Below are 24,400 nucleotides of genomic sequence, written 5' to 3' on the forward strand. Positions count from 1 at the left end.
AAAGCTTCCAGAGTTAAAACAGTTAAGGTGGGAAGCTGCTTCTTCCAGGTCCTTGAATATTCAGAGTTCCTGTGATATCTTATGCAAAAAATGATCTGTGAGGTAAGATTTACAACAATATGCTACCAAATGGATTGGTAGCATCCTAAATATACACTCAGAAGTCAGAAGTTATTTCAGGTGGATGTATAAAATTGCTGTTCAATAAACTGTGGTCCTTCTTCTTTGCCAATTCAATTCTTCTCAGTGACCTATGTGCATCATGTCAGTGTTTAGTTTTGTGGCCATAGTTAGTATGACCTCTCTGCCATATTCAACAGTTTATAATCTTTTGAACACCTAGATAAAGGTGAAAGAAAAAAGAGTTTTATGCTGTTGCTGCTACTTGATGAAGAAAATATTGGAATAGAGATTTCAAATGCCAACAATTAAAAGTAGGACATGCTGATTTAGTGGCAAGAACAGGCAACTTCAAATCACTGGCTATTTCTTCAGATGGCTCTTTTTACCTCCGTCATCTGAGGTCTGTCCCATTGGGCATCACATCTGTTTCCAGGACACTGGAGGAGCTGAAGGGCAGACTCAGAAATGGACTTTCTCCCTAACTGAAATTGGTGCAATGCGTCTTCTGTCCCTCTTGGATCAGAAATATGAAGTGACAGAAGGGAGTCTTCATCCTTCTTCCTAAAAATGCTATTCAGGCCAATGAGCTGTGTTATGGGTCTGCATGCTAAACAGGAGGGAAATAAGAGATATTTGTCATCATTCCCAAATCTGAGTCAGCAGCTCTCTGTTGTAGGAGCATCAATGTTATTTAATAGAGCCAGCAGAGCTGTGTAAAAGTTATTCACAATCCTGTAAGCAATTGATGAAACACAGTATAATCTCCCTTAATCACATTGAACCAAATTAAAGAGATTTAAGGAGTCTATTTATTGTTAGTTTTAATCTTAGCAACACCTTGCCTGATGAAAGAGTTAGAAATAGCCTATTACGTGGTTGTGAATATTTGCATATGGAGATACTATGGTATCCAGAATATAGTTCATGCTTGGTAATGCAGGCACCAGGATATCAGTTTCTTGGAGATACAAACCCTGCTGGATGTAATAAAGGGAAAGGAGAGGAATATTGCAACTATTTAAATCTCTCATTGCAAAAACATGTGTAGGCAAAATTATAAATCATCCCGGTATAAACAAGAACAGTTTCCATAGCAGCCAAATATTTTGGCAACTACACAGCATTACTTGTATATGACATGGACATCTTTTGAGGTACAGTGTTCCTAAATGTGAAAATAGCAACAAAGATACCATTAACCTGTAGCTACTCCCTTGGTTGCTGAGGCTGTTAACAATAAAGATTGGGATTTACTAAGGGCTTTCCATCAGTGACCTTGTCAGAATATCCATTTATATTCTAAAAATAGAAGAAGGCAGGCTTGTTTCTCAGTGGTAATGTTTAGCACCTGAAAAGTATTTTTCTGTGAGATTCATAATTAAATATTATCCCATTGGCTAAGCATTGGAAAATGGAGGACAGCAGGACAATGGAAGATCCCAAGCCTGCTACCAGATCATAGAAACTGCAGAAAATGAGCTATCAAGTTTATAGTACTGTGGCTGTGTGTCTATATTAGTGGATTGGAGTGTGCTGGGGAATTTTCCCAGGCACTGGAATGCAATGGTCTATGCAAGGGAACTCTTAAAATGTTTCTTGGCATGAACTTGGCCTGTTCCAGTTATCAATATTTCCAAATAATTCTCAGGCTTGATTTGGTAGCCAGAAGGATCCAGGAACCATTCCCAAAAAAGCAGGTTGCATGTGACCATCCTGTTTCAAAGACTAATACTCTTTACAATGCAGCCTTTTTCCTATCAGTGCTCCAGAATATTCTCAGATACAATTAACTTACGAATATTGCCATACCTTCAGGCTGCGGCACTTACTACTGCCTGGATTATTGCTAGTTATCTTGACCAACTGTTATTTAACCAAACTTGTCAAACTAAGATATGTTTCTTTTTCCCTTTTCCCCAGATCCTCAAAGGCCTAAACTTGAAAGTTCAAACTGGGAAGACTATTGCTTTAGTAGGTTCCAGTGGCTGTGGAAAAAGCACTACTGTTCAGTTGCTGCAGAGATTCTATGATCCTGACCAGGGAGAAGTGAGTGTCTGTATGCGAACTGTAAAAACTGAGAGTTACTAAACCAAGCATGAGTCTCCCATTTTTTTACTGAATTTGAGCATCTCTCTACACCTTTCATATTTCCACAGTTTCAAATAATTTCTCCTGTTGGCTTAACTTCATTATTCTGCTCCTTCTTACAGTACTATGCCGCAAATAGCAAGTACCACAAGCCCTTGAGTAAATGCAAGATCTGAATTTAAAATAATTTAAAAATTTAAAACAATTGAATTTTAAAGTTCTGTAAACTTTCTTAAGCAAAGCATAATCCAAAAATATTCTGTTGTATTTTGCTTCCTTTTCATTGAATATAAACTAAAATCTGGTGCAAGTTTTCCTATTTTAAGTGGCTGTTTGCTTGGTTCATTTTTTCTCTCACTGCTAACCCACAGCAAAATCTCCTATCATTATGCATCATATGTCTGTTTTACCATTAAACACTAAATGCAGTCAGTAAATGGTAAATACTTCTCATAAGAAATTTTCAAAGGAAAACAATATGTTTTTTAAGGAAAGTGTACTTTTTGCCCTTGATATTTGAAGTAGAGCATAGTTGCTACTGCTAGTTGAATGTAGGTAAACATTTCAAATATTAAACATTGAACTATCAGTGCATAATGTGCCAGGACAGCTGTTATCAACATATTTTTAAACCTAGTGCTTCTGTGGCTGTTCATTCCTGCCCCAATGCCTCATTTTGCTGTCAGTGTTCATAAGACCACATTGCAAATTATCTAGGTTAAAAATAACTTTCCCTTTCTGTTAAGTCAACTTGGACTATTTCTTTGATCTGTTGTAAAGCACAGCCATGGAGGCAATTGCGTAGCCGTGGCTGTGAGGACAACAAACTGGCACAGGGGCATGAGAACTGGGTAACAGCTATGCAAAGAAGCTAGAAAAGTCTTAAGCCAGGAACAAGATGGTTGCTGGGGGAAAACAAACATTAAAAAAAGAAAAAAAGAAAAACTCAAAAAAAACAGTCAACCAGAAAACAAAAAGAATAGCAAAACCAACCAAAACAAAAAACCCACAAACAAACAAACCACAACCCGATGTTTATGCTGTTCTCCACCATTTTCCAGCTTGTGCCGTGGAAAGAAAAACTGCAGTTTTAGCTTCTGCCTCAACAGTTTCCTACTTTAAGACAACATTGTTTTTTCTTTCTTGACCTAGTAGCTGATACTCAAGTACTGGTAATTAGTTGCTTTATTACGAACACAGTGCATTTTTTTCAACTTCTTTGACATACTGTTTCCCTCCCAGATTACCTTAGATGGTCGGGATATTCGGACACTTAATGTAAAGTGGCTACGAGAAAATATTGGTATTGTGAGTCAGGAGCCTGTTTTGTTTGCAACCACAATAGCTGAGAACATTCGCTATGGCAGAGGAGACATTTCTGATGCTGAAATTGAGCGAGCAGCCAAGGAAGCCAATGCTTTTGACTTTATATCTAGACTGCCTGATGTAAGTTCTTGAACTTCTTTTGAGTGTAAGAATGGAAGGTCCATTTAGGCCAGTGTCCTTTTTTTCTGAGGAGAAGAGCATGGGAATTTACCATATAGTATAGCATCTCAAAATACTCTTATAACCTCTAGCAGCTTTCAGTTTAGGCAGTTTTTCAACTAGATACTGTGCCTTTGATTGCTCTCAAAGGACTTGTGCCTAAGTCTGGGAAAAAATTTCAATGCCTTAACTTAGGATAAAGAAAGCTTCACAGCTATATTGCCATCCCTAACCATTTCATGAGACATGGGAAGAGTTGGGCTTTTAAAGAGAAGATCCAGAAATCCAAAACCCTTTGTCAGGAGCTGTCCATACATTTGATAGGAAATGGGTGAACTGAGTGGAAGTAAAGAAGCATTCCCTGAACCAAGACCCTTTTTAGCAGCTAGGAGCTTGAGCTGTCCCTCTGTCTGAGACTCACAGCTTTTGAGCCTTACTCCTTTTAGGGTTGGGGTGGGAAGTGAGATCAGTCATTCAAAACACATCCTCATAAATGAATAATATGTCCTTCCTTTTATTCCTGTAGTTAAAATGTGGGGAAAGTGCCCACCTGAGATTTTATTTCAAATCCTTCTGCTGCTTTAGAGAGCCTGGCCCCCATCTCTCAAGCATGTGCCATTTTCAACATGTCTGTTCCAAGGATCCCTCTTCTCAGAAAGAGTTAGTTGGTCATATTTACTCTTAAACAGCTGTATAATAAAAGGCTAACAGTGGATTTTGAGACTTGCCGCTTTGGAGTAAGTGATGCAGTCAGTAAGAACCAAACCATGGCTCCAAGTGGGATGTCTCAGGTTCAGGATGCAACTTTATAGGTCCTGGTGTGCCCCTATTTATTCAAAGACTTTTGGAAAGGTAGGCAGTCCTCAGTAAATACAGAGATGCCTTTTACAGGCTTGTCTGACAAAACCCAAGGTTTGGAGCACTCTCTGAGTGAGCAGTAAAGATCATGTCTTTAAAGAACCATAAGTTCAAAGTTAGGCATATAGTATGCAGTGTGGGTAGGAAAGTTTGGCTAAGGACTAGTTGGATGGATACAGTCCATGTTTGCTCTGCCTGTCAACAAGCTACCTCTTGTCTAGAAGCTGAGTATTTACATGGCATATAGGGGCGAGGGTTTCATTTGAGATGTCTCACAACTTCTGTTTTGTTCTCTTCTTTCTCAGAAATTTAACACCATAGTAGGTGAAAGAGGGGCTCAGCTGAGTGGAGGACAGAAGCAGCGAATAGCTATTGCCCGTGCCCTAGCAAGAAATCCCAAAATTCTTCTTCTGGATGAAGCTACATCTGCATTAGATACTCAGAGTGAATCTATAGTACAAGCAGCTCTTGATAAGGTAGGATTCAAGTTACTGAAATTACCAGCTGCCATGTAAAGGTGCAGCAGCACTTAAGAAAAATGAATGTACAATTTTCAGTGCAGTTTTCTGTTGCAATCAAGGACACTGGAAAGCAAAATTTGGATGGATATCAATTTCAGTGTTTTAACAGGGAATTTGAACTATGAAAAATTTACATGGAAATCATGTTTGTTTTTTAGCAGTTTTGGTTTTGCATTATTACTAATTATGAATACACTTAGTCATGTAGAACTGCAAATTAGGTGTCCTGCACTCCCTTTCTCAAATCATAATTGCTCATTTGCTGGTCACATATTGAAGGCATCTTATCATGTCATGGTATGAGGACTGAATAGCGTTCTTCAGGTAGATTAATAGAAATGCATATATGATATTCCTAGTATTTGTTCTTCATTGAATAATTGCTTTATAATTTTCAGAAAGCTCTTGGGATTTAGCCATTTATTTTTTAGAGACAGTGCAAACCACAAGACAAAAGCAGAGTCAGTTACAAATATATTAGTTTCTGTCCCACACCTGTTTTTCTCAGCCCCACAGCTCTAGTGTGGGTGCTGCTGCAGAGCAGAGCTGTCAGAGCTTTTACCCATGTCTGATCAGTACACAATACTTTCTTCACAGCCATCTTTCATCAACAGTTTCCACCAACATGTAGTGGGACCTAAAGGCTCTGACTGAAAAAGAATTTCATGATTGGGCTTCAATGTTTTTTCTTATGTCTAATATTTATTTTCACGTATTTTCAAAAACAAAGTGAAAAAATTTTGCTTTTTGTTCCAGTAGTTATGCAGAGAGATAGAAATTGCTAGTCTTACTTAAGGGAAACACAGAATTTGCCATTTTCATTGCCAGTCAATTTAAACCTGAGGCAAAATGTAGCTGTTATATTCACATGCTTCTACTGATACTAGTATTGAAGTAACATGTAGATGCAGAAGTAATAGTCATAATCTAACTTGTATATCCATGATATAATTACTGCAGAATTTAATATTAAAAAATTACTGCTTCAGACACAGTTTAGCTTTATTCTGTGTATTTTTAATTGCATGATTAAATACCTTTTCTCGAAGCTTATTTGTTCATTTAATGCATAACATAGAGGGAGATCACTCAATTAAGTGGATTGTTTTATATAGAATTCCTCATCCTTCAGCATGTTCCCAGGGCACATGAAAATTAGCCCTGAATTGTAACTTAATCATCTTTTCACAGCTTTCTGATGTCCATCAGTCTAGTCCTCAAATGGGATTTCCAAATTTCTTTTCAACATCCTTGAGTGGAAAAATGGTGCTGATACTGTTCATTATTTTTACAGCTGAAGAGCAGAAATATTAACCTCATTAGTGCTCACTGTTTCTGAACAGTCATGTACAAGCAGACTGCACCTGCCTGTAGTCTGCTGTTTTTCAGATGAGTTTGAATCTTTTCAAGCATTTTGCTTGTTCTGATCACAGCTCCCAGCTGCAGTGCTGAAGGCACTGTGCATTAGGGCACAAGCATGAAAACAACACTGCAGATCTCCTGTGGCAGGCTTTGAGTGACTTCATCAGATCCATGAGAACATGATGGTAGGCATAGTGGAAGAATTCAAATTTCTGTGGAAGTACTCATCTGCTGCAGCTGCCCTTATCTTCTTCATGCCCCTCTTCCTGTGCCCATATGATGTAACAAGTAACTTCCAGCAGGCCTCTGGACTACAGAGCATACTTGTTACTTGAGGTCCCCTTGGATTTCTCCTCCTACCTCCAAGCCACCATCTGCTCTAGGCATCAAGGACAAGGGAAGCTGACCTCTACAGAAGTTGCAAGCTGGCACATGTTAGTTTGCTGCATGTGGACTGTGTGTGCCGCTAGTCTGCGTCAGGGAGCTGGAGAGAGGCGGAACATGTAACCTGCTAAGTGGGACTTCAGCAGCTCTCTCTGCCAAATCCCAGCAGGATTTGTTGTCAAATTGGTTCATTTCAAAAGACTGGGAGAGTGCTTTAGGAAGTGTCTCTAATCCATTTCTGACCCTAGTTGTGCTTCACTCTATGCTTTCCTGCTTAGTCTTGTCAGAAATCATGCTGTTGTTGTACTTCCAAAAATATGCATGGACAGTATATAAAGAAAATATCTGTTCTTTATATACTTGCTATCCTAGCTTTATTTTCAGAAAGATCTAACTTTCTCACTGTTTCCCTCTCATCCTTGCACACACATGGAAACACTTTATAAAGCACTTTAGCTCCAACAGTTCAAGTTTCATAAAAAGTCCAATAACCTTGTTGTCTTTAATACCTATCTTGTCTGTCTAAAAAGAATTAATGTGGCTTTCTCTGCCTGAATTAGTCAAATGAAAGTGTTCTTAGACTGCTAAACAAGAGACAAGAAACCAGGAAGAAAAAATCTTTTCCTTTAGAAGAAAGAATTATTATTGAAATTTAATTTCTTTTATATTATGAATGACTAAAATTACTTTGTTTTACTTCTAAGCTGTTTTCTTGCACATCTGTAAATTCGGGGGTTTTTTTTCATTTCTGTAAGGCTCGGGCTGGACGTACCACCATTGTGATTGCTCACAGACTGTCTACCATCAGGACTGCTGACACTATTGCTGGATTTGAGAAAGGTGTCGTGGTTGAACAAGGAACACATAGTGAACTCATGTTGCAGAAGGGAGTCTACTATTCTCTTGTAACACAACAGGTGAGGGTGAATTTATTTATTTTCTTTCTTCATTTTACAAAGCTGTGAATGATGATAGATGGAAGCATTTCCTCTCTAGCTCCTGCATGTTGTCCAGCTGACAGCTGCTCAGTCACTCTAGTCTGGTCACAGACACAGGCTTGCAATTTGTGGGAGTTTACCCATAAGTGTTTCATAATTACACAACCCAATATGTCAAAAGCACAAGTGAGTTGAACGCACAGACTATGTAACTATGGTATAACCACAGAGGTGTTAGATTTAAGATGGATTCCATAAGCTGCTTAGAAAGGAGGGGGGCGGGGGAATAAGGTCCAGTAATTCACTGCTCTAGCATTGCAGACTGAAATAATGTGGCCTATAGGCAACAGTAATCCCACAACAGAAACAGCAGTATTCATGAGAAAAAAACTTACTCTTCTTTCTACTCAAAATGCCTTGTAACTGTATACCCTGAATTGTCATTAGGGTTGTAGCAATGATGTTCAAGATGATGGTACATCAGAAGACAGTGAAGGCACAGAGGCTGAACAATATGAGGAAAATGTAAGTCTTGTCGAAGAGCTAACTTTTCAAGATCATTTTGACGAATCTGTGATCCCTGAGAGAGGCAGCATCAGAAGAAGATCCAGTATATACAAAAGCAAGAAGTGTTCATCTAAGAAGTCCTTTGGAAAAAAGAAGAAAAAGGAACTAGAGGTTGGTATTAGAACTTCACTTTATAATTTTAACGATAATATAAACAAAAAACCTCCCAGAAAACAGCAAGAACAAAAAGCATGTAACTGTTTACTTTTCAATAGCTGGCTGCCAGACAACCTTTAGTCTGATGGTATTACAGTCAGTACACACCAGATTGAGCATTTTTCCTTGGAATCTGGAGACTGTAATTTCTTTTATCAAAAATCTTCCTTTTAACATTACTAAGTTAGCATGGAACTGGAAAAAACTTGTGTTATTGTTTTATCATGCTTAATACAATTAACTGTATTATTTCAATGTTATTAATATTTTAATTATATCTAATTAAAATTAGTTGTGAGATTTCATTTGCAAGATTTTTTACTCCCCAGTACACACTGCAGCAGATGTTGGTGAATAATGTAATCCCTGAGCTGTGCATACCAAAATTCAAGGCACTTTGGAGTATCATACTACATTTATGTCAAATAAAAAAAAATCAAAACACTAATATTTTGAAGAACATTTAAAATAAAAGATCCATTATTCTCTCTGTCTTAGTATATGTTCCGGTTCTGGAGGGGTTTTTCCAGATAAAACAGTTTAGTTGACAAATGTCATACAGAAATAAAAGTCATATAGGAAGCTCAGGTTTTAGAAACAACTTTGTTCTGTCAAAGTTGAGTAAAAGTTTGATGGACTTATTTTTTTTATTTAGTTTTTTACTTGATTTCAGGACCCTTTAAGTGAAGAAATAAAATATAAATTCCAAGGTAAAACAGAATTTTTTAAAATCTATGGATATTAGGATCTTGTCTGTAATACATCATCTAATTATTTAAAATACTTATGGAAGTCTTATTATAATTTTCTTCTCTATAGATATTCCTTCTCACTAAAATATAGCTTCCAGCTAATACATATTTAAAATAGAATGAAGGAGCTGGATCCAATCCCATTATCACATAAAAAGTTATGCAGCTTCAAAAGACACTTTTTGGCTGTGTATTAATACTGCTTAAGACCTCAGAGGAAGTAGTGGGTGTTTATGCTCAAGACTTTAATATTCATCACATTCAGAAAAAATTAAGAAGTTAAGCACCCAGCAGCTGTAATTATTTCAGAAAGATCAGCTCACTTTTATAGTTGAGGGTTAGCCACCCTCATGCAGCATCTGAAACATGAAATAAAATAACTAGGAAGTAAGAGCAACTTGCTTGTAATCCTGACTAATATTTTGTATCATTTCCAATGTTTTCATTTTCTGCTTTTCCAGAATTCCCCCTGTGGAGACATAGGCACTTGAATGAATTCATAGAGCAGGACAGGACATTTTTTGTACTTTCAAAGCAAGTACAGGCTAAGTGACTCATATATGCCTCTTTCATGCTTTTGGTAATGATGCATAGGCTATAGTTTGCAAAAGAGAAGAATGACCTCTCTACCCCAACTGTACTACTGCCAGCCCACTAGCATTTAGCTCAACTGGAGGCATCTTTTCTGTGCTCTGAACAGTGAGTCTTTCAGTTCTTTGTAACAATTGCAATGTTGGTTGCCGTTCATGCTGACCAGTCCCATTTGATTTTCAATTAACTGTCCCAGCCCTTCTCCCCTCACAATTTAGCCTTTTGTTGAGTTTTTGCCTCCAAATTTTTACAGTGCAGTTGACGTTCTAGGATATGAAACGACAAAGCAAGACTTCCAGTATGTTTGCTCATTCTGAGTGCACAAAAAAGGCTTTCAGCTGTTTATCAAGACACTACACTGCTCAAAGCCTACTGTCTGGGGAATTTTATATTCTGCAACTTTCCAAGGAAAACTTGCAGCTTTTTACTGATTCTTTTCTTTTCTTTTAGAAAGAAAATCTTCCTGATGTGCCTTACTCAAGAATCCTGGCTCTGAACAAACCTGAGTGGCTCTATGTACTACTGGGAGTGATTGCTGCTGCTGTCATAGGTGGGGTCCATCCTGCATTTGCTGTTATATTTGGAAAAATCATTGGGGTAAGTTTTTTGGTGTTTTTTTTCTTTTGTTTTGTTTGGGGGTTCTGGATGCTTCAGTTTTTGAGTTTGTTTGGTTTTTGTTTGGAGTGGGGTTTTTGAAGAAAATGAACATTGCAGTCCTGAGCTTCCCTCATGCTCAACTATTCAGCCAGTTCTTCCTATGTAAGTCTCTGGATGGGATTAACTTGTATAAATGAATCCACTGAAAAATGTTAAAGGGATCCTCTGGAGGTGGAGCATGGTGGAACTGCATCTGACTAGAGAGGAGAGGAGGAACACTGATGGAGCTGGGATAACAAATCAGTGTGTTGTAGATTAAATGGAAAGCTGGACTGTGTCCTCATTCTCAACAAAAAGCTAACTGCAGACTGATTTCAGGAGTCAGGATACTTGCTAAGAGAAATTAAAGTAGACAAGCTTCTTGAGATGAAGGCTGGTTTATGTAACTGATACTTGTCTGTGTACTCATTTTTGTGGGTTTTGGGTTTTTTTCTTCACATAGGCTTTTCAAGAAAGAGATCCAGTAAAGAGGAGTAAAAACACTTTGGTACTTTCTTTAATGTTTCTTTTACTTGGAGTGATTACCTTAGCAGCATACATAATCCAAGTAAGTGTCACTACACTGAAATGTTAAAAGTTCTTAATTCCCCAGCAGGCTGCAGGTATAACACATATCAATGGAGTCTGAGAAGCAAAACACCAATCAGAGCTTACAAAAATATGCAGAAGTGCCAGGGCTCTTTCTGAGATATGTGGGGTTTATGGTTATGTTTACTTAAAGACGTATGTCTATATTTGGTCTTGGCTTAAATAAGCCACTGAAGGCAATGTGAATTCAGCATGATTGAAATCAAAGTTGAGAGTCTGACCTTAAAAGTCAAAGTTAATACTGACATTTCTCACTGACAGTGTATAGTCTCTTGCCAAAGTAAGTACAAAATAGACTTTCCATAGCAGGCAGTGCTTTCCATAACATCAAGTAAACTCCATTTGCTGTCCTCTTACAACTCCTTCACAGATTGCAGGAAATGCTTCGCACCCATCGATACCCATATCATAAAATCCCTTGGTATGACTACTGTGAATGAATGTCTCTGGTAGCAGTCAGAGCAGGGAGGCCAGTGACTGGATTAGGTTGTTTTATCTTGTAATGCTGCTGGAGCATAGGAATGAAGTAGTACAATGAAGCTTCTGCTTTCTTCACTATGTTGCTCCCTTTCTGTGGGAAAACAGAGTTTTAGGTTCCAAGTATGTGAATGGTGCTTTTCCCAGGACACAGGGGTTTGTAGGAGGCTTTTTGTTGTAATTGTTTTTGTTGTGCAGATTTATTAACGGAGTTACAGCATCAGATGAGAAAATGTCACTCTTTTTCCTCCCTCAGGGATTCATGTTTGGGAAGTCTGGAGAAATGCTAACAATGAGACTGCGCTCTTTGTCCTTCAGAGCATTACTTCAGCAGGTATGAATTATGTAGCTAGGGTGTCAAGAGAGCCAGGTGCCTTTTGCAGTCTCTTATAAGGTATACATTGTGTTTCAACTGTGTGATCTGGAGAAAAGGAAACAGAAACATGTCTCTCTTACCACTAGCTTAGGAAAAACTGATTCTCCCAAAAAATCTCCTAATCCATGTGTAATTTGGCTGAATGCTGCTTCTGCAAATAGTCTAATTTTGAAGGATAGTCATTGCAAACATGCATATTTCTGGCATGCTAATATGCACAGAGTGTGCAGCTGTCTGTGTGTGCAACAATGACCAAAAAAAGTTTTATCTCCCTTTGCCTGGGTAGTTGTGATACAAATATGTAATATATAAATGTAAGTCTAATCCACTTAGTTATTTATATTTAGATACATAAGGGAATGCATAGCAAATGGAAAATCTGATAATTTTTACAGAAAATAAAATCAGTTTTCCCTGTTACCCATGAGAAGAGTTAAATTATTTATGTTAAGCCCTTCCTTTTAAATTTTGTGATTTTATTACTTGCATAGAAGTTTTGAGTATCACAGAATTCTGTGAATGCATAACTTGACACTCCACACACCCACTGGGAACAAGAACCTGTGTGTCCATAGAAACATCTGAAAGGGACTAGAAGACAATAAATTGGTAAAGAAGAAAACACCTGTCATAGCCTTTGGAAGTAAAAGGGCATCATTTTTTTTTTTAGTATGTACAAATCCATGTGGGTCCTTTTCAGCTCAGGATATTATATGATTCTATGGTTGATGGAATAGGTAATTTCTAAGAAGAGAGCAGTAAACCTCTTCAGACCCAAGGAATGTCTGAGTAAAAGGAGTTTATAATAAAAGTTTCAAAATAGGCACATCCAGAGAAATATCTCAGCTTATAACCCTTTGATTGTGAACAAATAGATGTTCTCAAAAGAAAAATGCTTTTTAAGCTTTTTCTTTTAGCTCGCTTGGGAAGGTTGTATACAGAGAAAAAATATTCAGTTAGCCATCATGACTTGTGCTTTCTTGTTATTTTTGAAAGAAAACTCAATGTCTTTTCTTACAGGAGATTGGATGGTATGATGATCAGAAAAATGCTGTTGGTGTTTTACTAACTCGTCTTGCTACAGATGCTTCCCAGGTCAAAGGGGTATGTTGATTCTTTTTGTGTGTGTGCTTTTGAAGTAATTTTTTTCCTTACAAATATTAATTGTTATTGGCAAGGGACAACAAGATTATTTCAGAACACAAGGAAGTAAACCTACTGCATGGTCTCGCAGATGCATTTACGTAACATGCTGCAGACACACTGGAAGTGGTTTCCTGGCTGATAATTTGCAAGCACTATCAAAAATCCAGCAGATGTTCATGTACCTTTCCTGTTCATCCCTACAAGTCTTTAAACTAAGTATATAATAACCATAGACCATTTCACCATGCAAAGTGAAATCTGCCTATGTGCTTGAAATACAGTCATTGAACACTCGGTTTTTACACCTTGTGGGTGTCATCTGAGTACATCTGCAAATGATACAAACCCTTAATGACCTCAATGAAGAGAATACTTCTTCCCATCCCCACAGAATTTGCTTCACTAAAAACAGACCAAACTGTAAGAAATACCCTTGCATTAATAAGAAACACTAGGGAGGGCAAGGGCCAAGGAAGGGAATAACTCAAGGTGCTGGTATGGAAGAGGTGGCAATTGGACACTGACAGAAGAATATGGCAAATTCTACACAATTCCTCTGACTGTTCACCACATCAACAAACACTGACAATCTGCCAAACATCTCTGTTTATTCCCTTCTCTTTGGGGGTGGTGGTGGAATAGAGGGTAGGAGAAATCACTGCAGAACTTGAGGGGAAAAATGTCCTAGTTTGTTTAAAGGTGTCTTCCCCTCCCCAACCCCCCCCCCCTTTCAAATTCATACATCAAAAATCCTTTAATCCCTAAATTTTTCAGTCTCCATGGTCTTTTATTTCTCTTTTGTCCTCCTTCATTATGGGCTTGCAGTGAGAAAATAGTCTTTGACAAAATTTAGTTGTTTTCGTCTTTTAAAAGTTTCAGTTTGTTTCGGTGGCACTGAACTATTTCACTCTGACAGGACAGTAGCAAGAAAGGGTGCATACTGTCCCCTAATTACAAAAAAACAACTAACTAAAGGTATGATATTGGTCTCCAAAGCTATTGTGTTCTATGGACTGCTGCAGATTGTCAGTAAGTCAGTACCGTACCTCATGCTGCACTGGCTGAAGTTGTCAAATCTATCTTTATGTGCACCCCCTAGAACATATGGCAACAATTCATTTTGGCATTGGTTTACTTATTACTATTTTAAATTTTATTGAACAAGAAAAGCCTTTTCAGGGTAAAAAAGTCTTTGGCAAGAGAAGAAAGAATATTTGCTTCCCGCCCAAGGTTTGTTAGCTTTTTTTTCCATCCTGCCAAATTTTGGAAGATGAACTATATCCACAGGGCTGTTTGCAGAACTCTGTTCTGCAGATTAGAACCCACCCAGATTCTGGATGATAATCATCTCTCATCCTAAAATGTTTTTGATGAGAAGGTTACACTGGTTGGGAGGAGATGGGCATTCTTCAGTAGCAGTTTATCCTTTCTACTTGTTATTCCACTGAGATAAAACATTTCTGCAGGGTAGCCAAATTTGTTTTGGGGTTTTCTGTTGTTTTTTTTTTGTTGCTTTTTTCATCTGAGAACCCAACCCAAAGTGCAGCAGTTGAGAACTTGAGGATGAGTCTCTTCCACCCCTGTTAGTGTGCCGGGTCAGTGGATAGCCGTTGTTACAATCAAGTCCCCTCGCCTAATGCTGGACACCCAACCACCAACTTGCCCTTACTGTGACAGTGGTGACAGTCTTCTGTGCCTTGGGTAGTAGTCTCAGATACATAATTTATTAGGCAACTGTTTTGAGCAACTCTTTAGACTACTTTAACAAATCTTAAAGGCCTGAATGCTGGCAGAAATGAGGAATCTCTAGGAATGCTTACATAAGTAGGTACAAAATGTCTACACACAGACTGCACATAGTTTCATTTTTCAGCTGAACCTTTGGCCTTGACTATATAGTAATTTGAAGTGGTGATACAAGTAATAAAAGGAAAAATCTAATTACAAGTTTGTGGGGGGTTTCTGGGGTTTTCTTAGGCAACCGGAAGCCGACTTGCACTGATGACTATGGCTGTCTTTACCCTTGTGACTGCCATCATTATTGCATTTGTATATGGCTGGCAGTTAACCTTGCTTATCCTGGCCTGCATTCCTTACATTATTGTTACAAATGCTGTGAGTGTGAAGTCCATGTCTGGTCATGCTGCAAAAGATCAAAAAGCTTTGGAAGAGGCTGGAAGAGTAAGTTCTTTAATTTTAATGACAGGATTATGGTGTGAGATCACTTTTTAAGGACAACATTGTAGTTATATTATAGCTGACTCAATTGTGCAAGATAAATGAAGAGAGGTAGAGGGGACAAGGCAGCGTGGGGTTTGAGGGGAATGTTGATACATCTCCAAGAAAAGCAAAACACAGATTACACAAGCCATCTGTAAATTAAACAATAGAAATACATTTGAAAGTCTCCATAGCAGATTTCTGTGCAATGACAGCTGTAGCAATAGCCCCAGTACTGGTGTGCTTTGTGCCTAGGGTGAGCAATGTAGCTCTCCACTATTCTGCTGCAGCCAGAAGCATTGCAATCTTGATACTTTTTTATTCTGTCATAAAGGCAAACCATTAAAGCACTCGAGAGTTTCAGGGTACTGCCTTCATTCACTTGATAGCATTCTTCCAGGAAACAGAGCAGTCCATGAAATAGAGTAAGCTATGTCCAGGTGACTGATGTTGCTTCTTATTTTTTTAAATGGAGTTTAATTCATCAGGGCCACAACCCAAGGTTTAGAGCAGATGCTGCTGAATGCTTCTGGTGTGCTGGCCCAAGGTTCTGAACTCAGATATGTTGATGGCTTCAGCTCCCACCATGTCTCACAACCGTGGGGTGAATAATTTCATTGCTTGGGGCTTTCCTTCACCTGAAAATAGACTTTGGTCTTCTCTGTTAAGCAAGCGCTTTCTGATCTAAAACAATAAATACTAGAGAAGAGATCAAGTGTTTGGGAGATAAGTTGTAGATTGCAATTGTAAGGGATGACATCATATTTGTTTTATCTCCTAATTTAGATTTCAACAGAATCGGTTGAAAACATAAGAACTATAGCTTCGCTGACCAGGGAAGAAGCATTTTATGAAAAATATGTTACTAGTTTGAACGGTCCATATAGGTGGGCATTTTTATTTTTTTAATAATTCTTTCTTAGTACTCTTTACACTGCACATGTATTACAGAATACTGTGTTTGCGTGCATATACCTATAATATAGGACATACTTTCCCTCCATTTCAGTGTATTTCACTGATATTACTTAACTCAGGAACAGATAGTTCCGCCACACCATTTATAATATAAATGTTTTATTCCCCTCATATGACTTTGAAACCTTGAAATGAACTTCATATGTTTCCCTTATTTGATCTGCTACATCCCACTGACTTGTCTTCGCCAAAATGCATTTGAATCACCAGGGATACAAGACTTTCCTTGCTCTGTTTTATTTAAACAAAATAGCCCAAAATCTAATTTGTTTCTCTACCCCACCAAAATAACTAGTGTAAAGGAACTGAAAATAATGTACTGCAATCTGTCCTCAGCCAAAACAGTGTTAAAATTCAATGTCTAGTGAACTCGTAATAGGCCAGATTTGGGCAGGATGCTAGGCTAGACTGTCACAGGTCTCTGATTTATAGTTCAGACTAGAAATGAGACTTCCTCTTCCTCAGAGAGCATCTGAAACAATGAAGGCCAAGAGGCTTCTAGACTCTGATTTGGTGTATGTTCCATTAGCCACACAAAATGAAGCTTCTCCAGAGCGTTGGTATGAAAAATAGTGTCTTACTCTGAATCCTTGTAGGGAATACCCAGCATTATGGCCCCTCTCTGAATCAGGATGAGATGTCTCTGCTCAGATGGGATGACCTAGCAGAAGCCCACAAGGGGGCTCTTAGACAACCCTGGAGCCCCCTTGTTTCCTTAATAAAAGGGGTCATATGGAGTAGCCATGAATTTATTTTACTTTAGCTGCTCTGGTGACCTGTCCCCCTATAAAAACAAAGGAAAGGGATTCAAATTAACATAACTGAGGATCAAGGATCTCATAGTTTTCTGTCCTAAGGGCATTTCTGTGTCACGAAGTGGGGGGCTTTTAAGGGTCTGATAGAGGTTGTTGTGAATGTGCATGTGTTCTGGGCTGATTTGTTGTGTTTTCAGGTGAGCTGTATTGCTTCAAAAATTTAATCCAGAAGTCTGAGTATCCCCCATTATCTGTTGTTTCTCTTTTATTTATATGAAGTCTCTTTCTTTATCAGAGATTCTCTGAAAAAAGCTCCTTTCTATGGATTTAATTATGGAGTAGCTCAGAGTGCAAACTACCTTATTAATGCTGCAGTCTTCAGATTTGGGGCATGGCTCATTGCTAATTGTCTGACCAACTTTGAAAATGTATTTATGTGAGTATACTTTATAAAATATAAAAACCCCAAAACCAGTACATAGGATAGTGATTTCGATGCATAAAAATTATTTTATCAAATTACAGAAGTAATGGGGCATATAAATTCAGGAATTCAGTCTTGTTATGAGTGTTCTTTGTGCATAAAGGCTGTTTTGGGGAAAGGTGAATATATGGGCAGCGAAGCAGCAAGAGTGAGAAGCAAGGTCAGCATACCTACTCTGGAAAAGCCTTTAGCCCTTGATGTACCTTTGAGGCAAAGGGTATTACACGGAGATGTGATATGATATCACTGTTCATCAAAAAAGTAGCTGTGGGAATGAATAAACTTCCTAATACTGGATGACATTTTAGGTGGTGGGGAGCTCTGGAAATGCCATAACCTAAAGATGATGAAATATTTTATCCTGAAGGTTTGTTTTACACATTTACAGAAATGAATGCATTGTTCTCCCTGAAATTAATCTGCTTTGTCTTTTGCTTTTTAGAGTCTTCTCTTCTGTCATATTTGCAGCTATGAATGTTGGTCAGTCTGCTTCTCTGGCACCAGACTATGGCAAAGCTAAAATGTCAGCCCAAAGAATCTTTCAACTTTTAGACAGAAAACCTCTAATTGACAGTTATAGTGAAGAAGGTGAAAAACTGGTAAGCATTGCGGCTATTTTGGCATGAGGTCTTGGGGGATTTTAGGATTTATTTGGATTGGGGGGGGGGGGGGGGCGGGGCTTGGGAGGGGTTCTTTTTTTCAGAAAAAATATTGTAATCAACTAAATTAATAATGGTTTATTGTCTGCAACTGTATTCATAGTTTTATAGTTTTTAGTGTGTCCCAAAAGGTGACAAAGTTAGGGTGACCAAATTGCATCCTGAAAGGAGTATAAAAGAAAGATGGAGAGAGACTATTTACAAGGGCATGTAGTGACAGGACAAGTGGTAAATAACTTCAAACTGAGAGTAAGTTTAGATTAGATGCTAGGAAAAAGAGGGTGGTGAGACACTGTAACAGGTTGCCCAGAGACATTGTGGATGCTGATCCCTGGAGGTGTTCAAGGCCAAGCTGAATGCACCTATGAGCAACCTGTGGTTGTAGAAGGTGTCTGTGTCCATGACAGGGGGATAGGAACTAGATGATCCTTATGGTCCGTTCCAACCCTATGCATTCTATGATTCTATGAAAAACCAGATATTATATAAAGTAGTGGTACTCTCTCATTTAGGGACTGTGTTATTTCTGGATTTCAGTCAAAAGTGTATAGTCTATACGTTGGTTTTGCCTTAAATAAGAAAAAAAACCCTTTTCATTCTACTGATCCACATCTTATATCATTTCAGGAAAACACTGATAATGTCAGTTCCAATAAATGTTGCATTGTCTTTGTAAGGGTTTATAGGAGAAATAAAATACAAATTCGTTTAGGCAAGTTCCTTTAGAGACAGAACTATTTTGACAAAATCCATCCTGTTCTAACAGTGGAAACACTTACAAGTAAAAATGTGTGTTTGTAAAGTCAAAGTGAACTTAATGAATAATTTGTTTTTCTCTAAAGTTGGGGAGGAGGAAGTGGGGGAATGACACAACAAAGAAAAACAAACAATGAAAAGTAAAAACACAAAACACACTCAAAAAATCCCCAAAAGCCCCTAACGTCTAAACCAAAATTTTCATTAGGAAGACTGACCTCAGTACTTATCAAATTTCTGCATGAAATATTTCAATTTATATGTTCTGGGAGGAGTACATTTGCACATCCAGTTTCATCTAAGTTTATAAATAACTTCCCGTGTATGTTTCAGATGCTAGCCTGTACTTAGGAAGCCATTATCCAGTTTCTCTAACTTTAAGTTTATACACAGGATTTTTCAGCCTTTAAAATTCTGAGCACACTTGCATATCCTCTTGAAACCATATATACTAGACTTGAATACCAGTGATGCCTGTGACTTTGAGCCCAATAAATGAGGTCATCACTTTCTGTGAGAGCATTGTACTAGCAATGCTGCAAGTATGGACATAGGGCTGACTCATACCCTAAAGAACAGGAGAGACAACTGCCTCAGTATGTGCCCCCTTTCTTCCACTTGTCTTTAAATATTAGCCTCACTAGAGTGGATAATTAACAACTATCAAATCTTTTTCAAGCGCAGCTTGTCCTACATGCCAGTGAATTACCTACTGAAAAATTCAGCTCTGCTATCTTAATCTCTGATTTTGACCTTGTGTTGCATTCACTCAAACTGCTGTCTGAGATCAGGAAAGCAAATGATATCGTTTATATCAAGCAGAAAAGCTTCAATTAAATGTGTTAGAAATTAAAAATTCAAATGTTTTTTATTTGTCTAATGATATTCTTTTCAAAGATGAAGTGAAAAAATAGGTACGAGACACACAGAAAACTCCTCCATAAGGATCTAGTGACTTACATCTGCAGATCATCCTGTAATTAATAGTACTACACTTAATTCAATATGTAAAAGCACTTCAAAAGCACTTTTGAAAACACCCTCTCAGACTTTCTCAGTTCTCTCACTTTAATAACCAAGTCTTAACAAGTTTTGCTATATTTCAAACTAATAAACATTAATAGAAGCATGTAAAATCTCTACTGCTTTTCAGAGCCATTTTGAAGGCAATGTTGAATTCAGAAACATCCATTTTGTATATCCAACAAGGCCAGAAGTTCAAGTTTTGCAAGGACTCAGTGTGAAGGTTAACAAAGGACAGACTCTGGCATTAGTAGGAAGCAGCGGCTGTGGCAAAAGCACATCCATTCAGCTCTTGGAGAGATTTTATGACCCTGTGGAAGGACAAGTGGTAAAAATAGACTTGTGTGGCTATTAATAACAGCTAAATCTACAGGACTCTTCATCTTTCAAGTTTTCATAGGCATCTGACAATCATGGCAGTATCTCTGTTGAGATTCCTTTTTTAGTGGTGTGGGTTACTGAGTTTTTGGCTCCAGTGAAGTTGTAGACAATCCCAAAATCCCTGTCATTGCTTGCCCTGTGCATTTACCCACATGTAGCAGCTCTGGCACCTGTGTTGGCATGGTGTGAAGGCTCAGGGCACAGATCTCTTCAGGGAAAGGAATGACTATGTCAAACTGCATTGCTTCCCCAAATCTGCTCCCACCCTGGTCACATGGGCATAACACTTATGTCTCTTGCCTGTCAGTTTGTAAGCTTTCTTGCCAATATGAATTTGCAAATTAGGGACATGGATACCTGCTTCAGATAACACAAATGTAATCTCACATAGATGTTACTGTGTCACCATCAAAAGGTTGCAGTGGGCTTTTTGATGCAATCACTGTTAATGGTATAGAAAGTCTAAAGAAACAATCTTGAAGGTTGTAAGATTGAGTTAAAGCCCTCCAGCAGAGCATATTTATTGTTGTGCCCAGCTTCTTGAGGGACAACTTCCTCGTGCTTCTTATGGTCAGAAGAGCTGGAAGGACTGCAAGAACAGTGTGTGATCTGCATATTGTTTCCATCTGCTGGGAAATGGAAGCAAACCCCCACAAAATTAAAAACTAATGAAAGAAAATATTTCATCTATTTAACTGGTTCTTTTCCATTTTGCATGCAAAATATTTCCTTGATTTCATCTGGGAATCTAACACGTAATGGTCTTCCTCTTACAACTCACGTTTCATGTTTACTGTGTGTATCTGTGGATGAGCTCTGCAGCCAGCTTGGCATCATGTTTCTGTTGCTTTTTCTAGCTAGCAGATGGATTTGATACCAAATCTCTGCATTTACAATGGCTGAGGTCCAGACTGGGCCTGGTGTCACAGGAGCCCATTTTGTTTGACAGCACCATTGCCGAAAATATTCAATATGGAGACAACAGTAGGGTAGTTACTCAGGAGGAAATTGAAGAAGCAGCTAAAGCAGCAAATATTCATGCCTTCATTGAACAACTGCCAGAGGTAAGAGACAGTGATCTTCTCTTCACAGTGAGATCAGATATTTGGAATGATATGGAGAAATCTAGGTAGTGCTCACGTACATAGAACAAATTAACAATAAACACATTTGTTTCCCTTAATAAGAAAAAGCATAGGATTTATGTTTTAAAGTGTCAGGATCTTTCAAGCTTAAAGTCCGTTTTATTTCAAAAAAAAAAAAGCCAATTGTTCCACTAATATAGTAGTAGACAAAGTAGAATATTTTGGGTGTTGAAATAAGAGGATGCTCTGTGTACAAATAAGTGCTCATAATTTTTATATATATTTTTCCATTGACAGCAGAAACTTCTGAAATTACTCTAAGAAAGAAATCTTATTTCTCTAAAATAATTTAGTTAAATGAAGTAGTCTTCTTATAATCAAAGAAGCATGCACAGGTAGTGTTTCTTAAGTTCAAAGGGGCAATAAATCAAAAGTGAATAACATCATATTTGACCTTCATGCCTGCCAGGAATTTGGCTGAAACAAGGAAAAATGTTTTGATAGTTTGTTTTCACTGTAGTTCTGTGTACCTGAAAATGATGTAATGATGCTGAAAAATATTTCATCTTCATTTCTACTAGTGATATTTGGGATTCTTTATTCACTAGCAATGCAGGATCAAGTTCTTCATGTATATCAGTAAGCATTAAATCTCTAATTACTCTTATGATCATAGGCTCTGTAGCCACCTCATTGCTGTATCATTGCTGGTACTATTCAAGATATATGCTAGTCTTTGAAGGAGTAAATTTTCAGACTAGGTACAAATATCTGTGGCTATATATATAACTCCTTCTACTAGAGATGTTTATAAAGCCGTAGTTTTATTAAAACCACTTACACTAGTCTTTTCTTTCAAGGTGGAAATAACTAATAACTTTTACACCCATGCATAAAATTTTACTTTTCTAATCTTCCTCCTTTAAGAGTATTCAGAAGTGATCATTTTTATTTTTTAACATCCAGAAATATAATACCCGGGTGGGTGATAAAGGAACCCAACTTTCTGGAGGTCAAAAACAAAGAATAGCAATTGCTCGTGCTCTGGTCCGTAATCCTGCAGTTCTGCTTCTTGACGAAGCTACCTCTGCTCTTGACACAGAAAGCGAAAAGGCAAGTAATGATGATTATGTAAAATTTTATGTCTATGTACATGGCCAGTTGCTTTCTGTAGAATAAAATCAATGCAAATGTGTTACAAATGCTCAACTGTGAAACAAAGCAGATGAATCATGGTAGCTTTTCCACCTGAAAGGTGTGAATTGAACTATGCTAGGAAGCTGTATGCCTCTACTAACTAAACAAATAGAAAAAAAACACAAAACTTTGAGTATAAAACATCATGTGCAGCTGATACTCCTCAGCTGTCTTTCTATTAGCTGTATTTGATGGTAAGTACTGAATCTGTGTTCTGAGCCAAGCTGGAAGACCAAGAAACCACTTCTCTGTCTCAGGCTTCTTTGATCAGGCTCAGATACCTCAGTGAGGAATCCTGTAGAATAAGGGTCTCCTGTATGCACTGACTTGTATTTCTTGGGAGATGTATTCAAGTGATAACAAAGAATGAGAAATCAAATGTAGTTTCCATGACAAGTGAAGACTTTCCTTATGCTAACAGCATTTTCATTATATCTGTATGCAGATTGTCCAGAAAGCTCTGGATAATGCCCGGCAAGGTCGAACCTGCATCATCATTGCTCATCGCCTGTCAACTGTGCAGACAGCAGACATCATTGTGGTGATCCAGAATGGCAGGGTGATTGAGCAGGGCACTCACAGCCAGTTACTGGCAAAGGAAGGACACTACTATGCCCTTGTAAATGCACAAGTCTCTAATTAGTATTATTTGTATTATTTGCAGAGGTTTTAATTTTTTTTTTATGGGATGACATGAAAAGCCCTACAGAGGGATTAGCATTGGCTGCGGGTGCTGATGAAGCAGGGACTGTGTGTTGCAGCCTGGTTGTTGCGTCCACTGTAGCCCTTGACCCATGCACCCAGGGGAATGAGCAGTGCATGCTCACGGAAGGTCACAGAAGGTGCACAGAGAGCAGTCCTAGGGGATGAATGTGCTGAGCAGCTTCGAGTGTCATGTGATTTGGAAGGAGCTAGACTTGAATTAGTTTCATCCACAGCACAGCTTAGGTGGGCACCCTGCTCTTGCTGGCTCTCCAAATGCTGGACCATACCAGCTGCCATGGACCAAGGCAATACCAGAGTATGATAATGATTAAGCATCATGAATAAACAGCAAGGTGGTGTTAGTGTTTGCTCTTCAGGTTTATTCACCAGCCTGATGCAGTTATAAAGTTGTCTTTAGTTAAAGATGACTGTCAATTCTTACTGACAACTGAGATTCCAAATAAAAGTGTTTGTATTAAATTTATAGAGAAGGGAGTGAATATGTAGAATTGTTGGAGGTTATCTCCCCACTTTATGCCACATTTCTGGTATTACTGTGCTTCACACACTTCTTGAAGATTCAATATTGTGTTTCAGAAAATAATTGTATAAAGTTACAAGCTTTCCACATCAAGATAAAAGACACCATTGTTTTGCTTAGTACTTTTCAAATACTGACCTAATAGTTTAGTCATAATTTGCATTCATCATAGTCATTTCAAAAGTCTTGGGGGGGGAGCTAAGACTGCTTCTTCTGAAGCAGAGTCATGTCAACCATAGAGATAACTTTTCTTTTTAAAAAAATAAATAAATAAAATTTTAAAATTGGTTTTAATAGGAGACCCTTTATTTTGAATAGGCATGGTACTTAAGGACATGGTTTAGTAGTGAACTTGATAATGTTGGGTTAACAGTTGGACTTGACAATTTAAAGGGTCTTTGACAATCTAAATGATTCTATGAATAATTTTAAAGATTTTTTGAGTTGCTGGCAAAACCTGTTTACACATCTGCTTTAATAATTGGTTATTCCTCAGGGTGTAATACATCCTTTAACAGTTGAAGAATATATACTGTGTAGTCAGAGT

The 24,400-nt window shown here is 38.0% G+C and overlaps 1 protein-coding gene across 12 annotated transcripts in view; it reads left to right on the forward strand.

The window, feature by feature from the left end:
• ABCB5 (ATP binding cassette subfamily B member 5) overlaps positions 1-24,147 on the forward strand; it is a 50,051-nt gene extending 25,904 nt beyond the window's left edge. For 10 of the 12 annotated variants that reach the window (XM_071560882.1, XM_071560887.1, XM_071560894.1 and 7 more), the window contains 17 exons: positions 2,044-2,169; positions 3,454-3,657; positions 4,860-5,030; positions 7,577-7,738; positions 8,207-8,437; positions 10,276-10,422; positions 10,925-11,029; positions 11,804-11,881; positions 12,944-13,027; positions 15,047-15,250; positions 16,076-16,176; positions 17,318-17,458; positions 17,949-18,105; positions 20,075-20,272; positions 21,183-21,389; positions 22,377-22,523; positions 23,053-24,147. In XM_071560882.1, the coding sequence (XP_071416983.1) occupies positions 2,044-2,169; positions 3,454-3,657; positions 4,860-5,030; positions 7,577-7,738; positions 8,207-8,437; positions 10,276-10,422; positions 10,925-11,029; positions 11,804-11,881; positions 12,944-13,027; positions 15,047-15,250; positions 16,076-16,176; positions 17,318-17,458; positions 17,949-18,105; positions 20,075-20,272; positions 21,183-21,389; positions 22,377-22,523; positions 23,053-23,250 (2,661 nt within the window). In that variant the 3' untranslated portion in view covers positions 23,251-24,147. The remainder of the gene's footprint in view (positions 1-2,043; positions 2,170-3,453; positions 3,658-4,859; positions 5,031-7,576; positions 7,739-8,206; positions 8,438-10,275; positions 10,423-10,924; positions 11,030-11,803; positions 11,882-12,943; positions 13,028-15,046; positions 15,251-16,075; positions 16,177-17,317; positions 17,459-17,948; positions 18,106-20,074; positions 20,273-21,182; positions 21,390-22,376; positions 22,524-23,052) is intronic. The other 2 variants (XM_071560890.1, XM_071560893.1) reach the window with 2 other exon arrangements.
• The last annotated feature ends 253 nt before the right edge of the window (positions 24,148-24,400 follow it).

Source organism: Pithys albifrons, chromosome 7 (genome assembly GCF_047495875.1).
Source record: "Pithys albifrons albifrons isolate INPA30051 chromosome 7, PitAlb_v1, whole genome shotgun sequence".
Lineage (NCBI taxonomy): Eukaryota > Metazoa > Chordata > Aves > Passeriformes > Thamnophilidae > Pithys > Pithys albifrons.